This window comes from Sinocyclocheilus anshuiensis, unplaced genomic scaffold, assembly GCF_001515605.1.
Source record: "Sinocyclocheilus anshuiensis isolate Anshui unplaced genomic scaffold, SAMN03320099.WGS_v1.1 scaffold306, whole genome shotgun sequence".
NCBI lineage: Eukaryota > Metazoa > Chordata > Actinopteri > Cypriniformes > Cyprinidae > Sinocyclocheilus > Sinocyclocheilus anshuiensis.
The window spans coordinates 646,732-655,835 of record NW_015544175.1 but is presented as its reverse complement, the minus strand read 5'-3'; the positions used below and the strand labels follow the sequence as shown (position 1 = coordinate 655,835).

The 9,104-nt window shown below is 36.4% G+C and overlaps 1 protein-coding gene across 1 annotated transcript in view; it reads left to right on the top strand.

Annotated features, from left to right (window-relative positions):
* LOC107696120 (syntaxin-binding protein 5-like) overlaps window positions 1-9,104 on the top strand; it is a 107,738-nt gene that overhangs the window by 31,268 nt on the left and 67,366 nt on the right. Inside the window, exon 3 of the mRNA XM_016496300.1 lies at window positions 6,370-6,451. Within this exon, the coding sequence (XP_016351786.1) occupies window positions 6,370-6,451 (82 nt within the window). The remainder of the gene's footprint in view (window positions 1-6,369; window positions 6,452-9,104) is intronic.

Here is a 9,104-nt window from a genome sequence, read left to right as displayed (position 1 = left end):
TCCCCCCCCCCCCCCCCTTCTTTTCTATCCGTTTAATGGCTGGCTTATCGGCACTATGCCCTGAGAATTACTCCAGTATTGGAATTCTTGACTGTGTGTGTGCTATGTGGTGTCCTTGGACAGATAAGATGAAAGAGCAGTTGATTTTGCTGTAGCTTTAGATAGAAACACAGGGGAAAAAGCATAGTAAATTCTCTCGATGGGAGCTGGCTCTCCATTTGTTAAATTAAAAGCTAAATATTACCCATCTTTATTGTCAGTGCATTGCACCATGACCTTGTTGAAGTCAGAGTAGATCGTCCTGCCAAAAAGTATGAGGTTTTGTCTGTGTGCACATTCCAGTGTTGTGGAGAAACTTACCAAAGGAAGCAACACATTTTTAGTAGCATGGCAGTGTTTTTAAAATACTGTAGTTTTTCTAGTAACCAGCTACTTTTTCCAAAAGTAGTTTTTTTTTTGTTTTTTTTTAAAGGGGTGGTGGATTGCGATTTCACTTTTTTAACGTTAGTTAGTGTGCATCTCTCTCTCTCTCTCTCTCTCTCTCGCTCTCATTCAGCTCAGCTCCAACGATGAACTGTTCCAATTATACACTTATTTTCACATAGCTATGAGAAACGTTAAACATGGACGCACGCGCGTGCAGTACTGTATTGAAGCTTTAATCAGGATAAAACCGTATATTAAAAGATAACATAAGCACTAAGCAGTAGCATTTACAAATAACAGCGTATCTAAAAGTATGAGACAACAACAAACAAAAAACATAGACTCGCACTAGAGGAACACATGTTAGACTGCACCCCATAAACACAATCAAGCCTAGAAAAAAACAACCACCCCTTTAATGCCACATTGCTTGTGTAGGCAGCTTTACTGTTGAGCGAACTGTGAGCATCCACATTCTCTTAAATTATTATCTCTAGAGTAGAGTTGGAAATGTTAATTCATTCAAAAACCCAGATACATTTGGCTTTATTATAAAATATTTTTAGCTTTAAAAATTTACTTTATATATAACCGATTCATTATTATAGCTAGCAACATATAGTTTTTATACCTATACCTATATATATATATATATATATATATATATATAGTAATAATTTATCTTTTAAAGTTTGATGCTGTCAACCTAATTGAGATTCTTCAATCAGAAACCTAGAGATATATGACCATTGGCTAGTGCAGGGGTAGGCAAGTTCGGTCCTAGAGAGCAAAACTCACCTGCCTATAGCCTTAGTAATCCTGAAGACATTGATTAGCTTGTTCAGGTGTGTTTGATTAGGGTTGGAGCTGAACTCTGCAGCACTGCGGCTCTCTAGGACCGAACTTGCCTACCCCTGGGCTAGTGTTATCATTTTAAAGTAGCTTTTAAAATATTGGACTCCTTTATTTGCTTCAGTGTACTGTATAACATATATCCTGAACAGTGAATGACATTTGGGGTGTGTAAAATATTAGCAAATCTCAATATCTACTATTATCTACTTACATAACCCTCTTTTCACTCCTCCTTACATTAAATGCAAATGAGCTTATGTGTGTTTCGTTTCTGCTTTTTTCTAGGAAAACCTGAAGTGTACTGGACTAATGCATTGCATTCACTGGTCTATTCTTCCCTCATGGGGCCATGCGATTTAATAGGACACCTTGTATCAAAACATTTATTCAACAGCCATAATGACTTGTGTGAATTTGAGACTTCTTATAAGGTATCAGACACAGCATCATAAGCAGTTCACAGTCTCACCGAATGTATAAATGTTGATTGATTTGATGTTTAGAGTGTCTTTTGTTGCTCCCCATGGGTAGCAATATCCTGTTTCGTTCACAATACTCAGTGTGCTTCTCTCTCTTTCAGACACATCGATTATGTCTTCATCTAGTCATCTTAAACACAAAGCACATTTTATATGAGCGATACAGTGAGATGACATTTTACAGACTCACATGAATGAGATAAAACACTTTGAGCTGCATCAGCGTCCAATAGCAAAGTCTTAAAGCTACATAACTTAGTTTTGAGGTTTAAATTGAGGTATAATCTTTGCAATTAGTAGTTAATATGATGTTAAAAAAATTTATAGGCACTTTAATTAACGGATTCAGCTTATATATATCATTGGCAAACAACTAAGAAGGTTTCACTTTCAAATTTTGGAATGCCCTTATGAAAGTTTAAAATGTGTCCTGCTTCTACTTTGCACTATATATTTTCTCTTTTGACCTCTGGTTACAAGGGAATCTACTAACTTTTCATTTCTCCTGTCCCACTCTTCACTGTTCTCTTGCCTTTGCAGTTTCTTAGCTCTTGTATTTGTGTGTGTGTGTGTGTGTTTTAGAGGGTCTACATCATTCTCTGTGAGTGATGAACGCTAGATCTAAATTTACTATAGCAAAGTCCTAAAGCTGTATAACCTAGTTTTGAGATTTGAACAGGCATTATCTTTGCAAATGGTAGTTAATATGATTTGTTTAAAAAAAATGATAGAGACTTTAATTAACTGATTCAGCTTATATAACTCATTGGCAAACAACTAAGAAGGTTTCACTTTCAAATTTTGGAATGCCCTTATGAAAGTTTAAAATGTGTCCTGCTTCTACTTTGCACTATATATTTTCTCTTTTGACCTCTGGTTACAAGGGAATCTACTAACTTTTCATTTCTCCTGTCCCACTCTTCACTGTTCTCTTGCCTTTGCAGTTTCTTAGCTCTTGTATTTGTGTGTGTGTGTGTGTGTGTTTTAGAGGGTCTACATCATCCTCTGTGAGTGATGAACGCTAGATCTAAATTTAACTTGAAGAACAGGGTCATTAATACTCTCTGACCTATCTCTAGGAATCAATCACACCCACCTACAGGGAGAGAGGCTTTTAATGATGCACACAGCACTTTCTTTCATTTGTGAGTCCTCCTGTATACTTTGTACTGTTTAAATGTTTCTTCATGAGATGATCACATAAACAAAAATAGCTGTTTATCGTTTGTCTGTTTAGTTATGTGTATGTCCCTCTGTTGACTGTCTGTCTGTATGTCTGTCTATCAGTCCATCTGTCTGTACAGTAGTTCTGTCCTTCATCTGTCTGTCCATTTATGTGTTTGTCCATCTGTCTATATACCTATAATTCTATCATTCTATCTTTTTTTTATCTGTCTTCTGTCACCTTCTATCTATCATTCTATGGTTCTATCTGTCTGTCATTCTATCTATCATTCTGTCTGTCAGTGATTTGTTTTGTCTGTTTGTCTTTTGCATAGACACAAAGAATGTGTGATTTACAGTTGTGTTGGTCTCTTAGTCAGTTAATTTTTGCCACATAGTGTGAATCTTTTTCATAAACGTTGAAATGTTATGTGAAAATCATGACTGTAAAGCGTAAGCCATCATGCTTGATTTAACACATAAGATCTGCAGAAATATCACATGGAAGGAAGCCAAGACTGTGGAGAAAAAAAATGGCCCTGTATGCAAATTTCCCAAGACAGGGCAGCTCTGGAAAAGCAGCGAAACATTAGTAAGTGTATTAAAATGAATCATCCCCAGTTGCATGTTAGCTGATTACGGTTGTGCTGAGTATAGGATGTTTTAATAGAGCACACTGCGTGTCAAGTGTATCTGCAGAGTGGCTTGTTTGAGAGCGTATGAGCACTGAAGCGTGCTCAAGGTGAAGGCAGTTTGTTGCAGCGACAGCCACAGTGCTTGCAACTTTAATTGTTTGGGTCCCCAATAAATCAAATGTGCCTCTGGAGTTTATTTATTTAGAAAGCGTATTAGACAAATGAATCATTCCCAGGAGCATGGGTGAGAAAGAGAGAGTATGCTTGTGTTTCACACGAAGTTGGTAGCATCACTGAAGCTCACTGTAACGTGTTAGCTCTCTGTGTGCATATTCATGTGTTTGAGTGTTGTCTTGTCTCTCTTAGGGTAAAGCATGACTGGACATTCTTGACGTCAGAGCAGAATAAACGTCACTTGACCCTGTAGGCAGCTTTCTTTTTCTTCCTGCTTTTTTCTCTGTCCCTCCTTTAGCCTACTTTTTGTTGACTGACTTAATGTCTTTGATATAGCCACACAAAACCTAGTAAGCTGCCTTCTAAGATAGCATTCGTACAGAATTAAATATGAGGCTCGTTTCACAATTGACTTAAATAGATTTTGAGGTTAGCATGTTGGTAAGATAAATACAAAGAGATAAATTTTTAATTACCCTGAACTGTTTTTATCAATACTTTTCAGTAGTGAGTGAAATATAAGTTACTAGGCATTATAAAAGATACCAGTATGCCAAGGCTTTTGAATTGTGGTATAGAAGGTGGTATAATCTTGTGGAACAGCTTTGTCTATCATGCCTTAAAATGCTGCCTTAGTAGGCAGCTCACTAGGTTTTGTAACAGAGCCATAATAAATACATTAAATGCATGGTTACTGTCTAGTAATGGATGGCAACATCTTAGGCTGCTCATTGCTGTTTATGAAAAGATTTAATTGGTGTTTTCTTTATAGCTATGAACAGCCCATTGGACTTTATTGCATATGGGCATAGAGTCAGCAGTGTCTTCCTCTTCCTGGCATTCCCTCCACGCTCTCTCTACTGCTTTGCCCTCTCGTCAACATGTTTGTGGTGTCAGGGAATTTTTGGCATTTTTTCAGATCTGTGCTGTCATTCACGCAGTGATGTACTCATCTGATCCCTCTCTCTTTCCTCACTCTTATTAGTATTTTTGCTAATATTTTGTATCTTTGACTTTTTTTTCTTTTCTTTTTTTTGGACCCATACCGATGTCCCTGACCTCACCATATCAGATGGCCATTGTGTGTGTGTGTTTTCCTCATTACATGATGAGGGTCCAAAGTGGACGGCTACAGGTGGCCGGAGGTTGTATGAGGATTCAAGGCATGTCCTTATCGACATACACAATTTCTTCCAGTATCTTCCATCCCTGTCACTTCAAAGTACCTGTGATGGATAGACGGGATGAGCCACTGAATGACTGTACAGGCTTCCTCTAGGTGATGGATGAAGGCTGCTCTGTCTGCACTCTAGTACAGTGCAACCTTAAAATGCAGCTAAAAAAAAGTGTCATTTCAATATATTGATTATAAAATGTACTATTTATATTTATTATTTAAATATATAATATTAATAATTAACATTTCTCTCATAATACTCTCATATAAACATCAGACATGTATCTGTGTTCATAATCCTTCCGAGTATGAGACTCCATTGCACGTCTTTTTATGGATGCTTGATTATTGCTGTTTGCATCTTGTCTCTGTGCCAACGGTTCGAGCTCTAGTGATCACTCTTTTAATCTATTTTAATTGTTCTTCCCTCCCTCTTTCCACCACCCTGATTGCATACGCATATACGCATCTTGCTCTCGCCTCCCTTCCTTTCTCTTTCTCACTCTCTGTCTCTCCATGCTGTGGAAATATGAGTGTGTGCAGTTCCCAGGTTCCCAGTAGAGGTTATCATCAAATTATATCTCTACAGCGCAAACACAGACACACACATTCACACACCACGTGCCAGGCGTCCAATGAGCCTGCTGAGAAATTACATAGTCTTCACCAACTATTTGCCATTTAATTAACAGAACGTTTTTGAAGTCATTATTATTAACTCAATGAGTCTTTTTTATGAAAATAGAGGATGCTTGAATATACATGATGCATAAAATATGTTTATGTGATTCAGTTTTTTATTATTAATGATTTATGATGTTAATGATTGCTTTTTTACAGTAATTGACCTCCCTATAAGTGTTTTTTTTTTCTTAACTATGAATTAGAATCCACAAACAAACAAAAAATGACATGATAACATACTTGTATATTAGGCTGTATATTATTATTGTTATTATTATTATATACCTTATTTATATAAATATGTAATATCATACTTTTATCAATATATATTTCCATATTTAGCCACAAATGAGAGTGAAGCATTAGTATTAGTACACTTTATTTGGGTTCTAGTAAATCGTGACCTTTGACTTTTTTGAGTCTTTTCAGACTCTTCAGACGGGGAGAGACTGTCTATGACATTGGAAATGTTGTCCAAACAACAATGTTTATAAAGTGGGCTGTTGTGTTTTATTACCGGCTTTCATTGAGCAGATTTGACAGTGACTGACAGACTTCATCACTAGCAGCCATGCCAGAGAGATTGGCAGAGGTAATTAGCTTGTATGTCCACAGAGGGTGAACAATGACTGACATGCGTTTACTGGAACAGTGCCTTTAATTAAAAAATTATGATAAAATGCTGAAACAATAAGTGGCACATTCAGACCCAAAAGTGTCACGATCTTGTTAGCCTTGATTTCCTGATTCTCTCCTTGACTCAGAACCCTTTCAGATTCGGCCGACCTGGTGTGGAGTGTTACTGTCAGCACGAGAGCGGAGCAGCTGTCATCCAGCTACAGTTTCTCATAAATGAAGTGTGTTTCATGTTTTTTTCCCTCTTTCTGGGTCCTGCTCAACCTTATGCTAAGAGCCTATTCCCATGGAGCTCCAAGAGGCAGTTGAAATAATCCAGGATGAAGCCTCAAGAGGCTTAGATGATCCCTTAACCCAGAGCTTTTGCTGCCACAAACCCTCTTGTCCTCCAGAGTGGGCCTGGAGGGATCCTACAGAGGAAGCTGATATTACCATTTCCTCCCCAGAGTGTTGCCCACAGTCAAGACCACAGGGATCTCTTACACTAAGCTGCCTTGTAGATCGTGCTCCTTAGAGTCAAAACGATTAGTTCGGTCTGCGTTCACGAGAATATTTGGCTATTTATGGAGACTTTTCTTCTTGAATTAATTTTAAGTGCATCTTGGCTTGTTTTGAATGTTGATCTTTGGTTGGTTAAGCACTTAGAGCACTTTTCTCTTTGCGTATATTTCATTTTAATCAACATATTGTGCATTATAGATGTTAGGAAATAAGGAATATATTGATTATTTTGTATACTTTTAAATATATTTAGTGAGGTTTATTCCTAAAAAAAATGTGAAAGATAAAATATTTCGACGAAACAAGGCAAACTACAATAAATAAATAATAAACATCTTGAAATTAGTTGGTCATTTTAAACAGACTTTTCAGCAGTCATCAGCAAGTTATTTCTGAAATGAACATGGTATTTTTTGTACTTCTATTTTAAGACCACTTGGATGGCAGATGCTTTTATCCAAAATGACTTGAAAGTGCATTCAAAATGTGCTTTATTTTCCTGTATTTGCGTTCCCTGGGAATCAAACCATGACCTCTGCGTTAGTAGCACCATGATCTATTAGTAGCATCATGTGAAATAATAATATATCTAAATTTAAGATTATTGCTTGTCATTCGACCTCAAAAATCTGTTTGGGAAATTCCAAAATGTAATTTTGCTAAACATTAAAACACACATATGTGACCCTGGACCACAAAACCAGTCTTAAGTCGCTGGGGTATATTTGTAGCAATAGCCAAAAATAGTATGGGTCAAAATTATTGATTTTTCTTTTATGCCAAAAATCATTAGGATATTAAGTAAAGATCATGTTCCATGAAGATATTTTGTAAATTTCCTACTGTAAATATATCAAAACTTAAATTTTGATTAGTAATATGCATTGCTAAGAACTTCATTTGGACAACTTTAAAGGCGATTTTCTCAATATTTTTTGCACCCTCAGATTCCAGATTTTCAAATAGTTGTATATCTGTCAAATATTGTCCTATCCTAACAAACCACACATCAATGGAAAGCTTATTTACTCAGCTTTCAGATGATGTGTAAATCTCAATTTCGAAAAATTGACCCTTATGACTGGTTTTGTGGTCCAGGGTCACATATAAAACTTATAAAACTGCCATTTGTTTTATTTATTTTAGCTACTAGTTAAAATAAAAATAGTGAATTCAATTATTTGCTCACTTACTTTGATCTTATTATTTTCTGATAAAATTGATAAAACTATAAATATACTTATATTGCAAAAAAAAAAAGTTGAAATCACTTTTTTTTTAAATTTGGAATGATTTTGTAGATAAAATGTACAGATGTATTTAGACAGTCTAAGAATGTTTTACAAATACAGTGATTAAAAATACTGTTTTTGCTGTATGATAGTCCTCTTTTAGGTGAGAGATGGCTGGGCTTCATAAGTTTTTATTTTTAGTGAAACTGTTATTTTGAGTTCCTTCACACATTCATTAGTCCGTGTTTGTGTGTATGCATTTTCAGTCTCAGTGTGTATGTGTTTGTTTGTGGCTCAACAGACCAAGCAGAGCCTGTACAGACACACACACACACACACACACACACACACACCTGGGACAAAGCTCAGACTCTTGACTGTTTTATATTCAGCTTCTATAACCAGAGGAAAGGCAGCGTCTGTGTGTATTTGGTCTGAATATGCCAGGGCCTAGATGGAAAGGAGATATTTTGTGGTAGCATCCTTCCTCCATCCCCTCTGTCTGTCCCACCCACACTGTCTCTCTTTCGATTTATTTTTCCACTCAGTTCTGTCTCTCTCTCACACATATACATTCACCTCCCACCACTGTATCTCGAATCTTCCAGCTCTCCAGAAATGTTGCAGAAAGAATAGGTTATCTCTACCGTAGTATGGTATGTGTCAGGGGTGTTTTTTTCCAAGCTGGTAAGAGAGGCAGTGCCTCAGACAAAAATCTGAATGATAATCAACAGTACAAAAGTACAACACAGTAATACACAGCTATGGAAAAGAAACCACTTGAGTTTCTCTGGATCTACTGGATTTACTAGGTGTAGGTTTGAAGACAAATGCTAATATTTGTTCTATTCTAAGTCTTATAACATTTCTTCAAAAATTCAAATAAAAATATTGTCGTCAAGAGCAAGAGTTTTTATGCAAAAAATGTTCTAAAGGTGAACATTCCCACTTAAAACTTGGAAGAAATGTTACCAGTAGTCTACAGAACAAATTAAAAATCATGTTCTGCTCAAACACATAACCACAAATCGTAATTCCTGAGAAAATGAGAACCCTCAAGTGGTCTCTTAATTTTACCATAGCTGTATATTGAAATATGAGGTAGAATGATGTCAAACACACACACACACTCACACACACA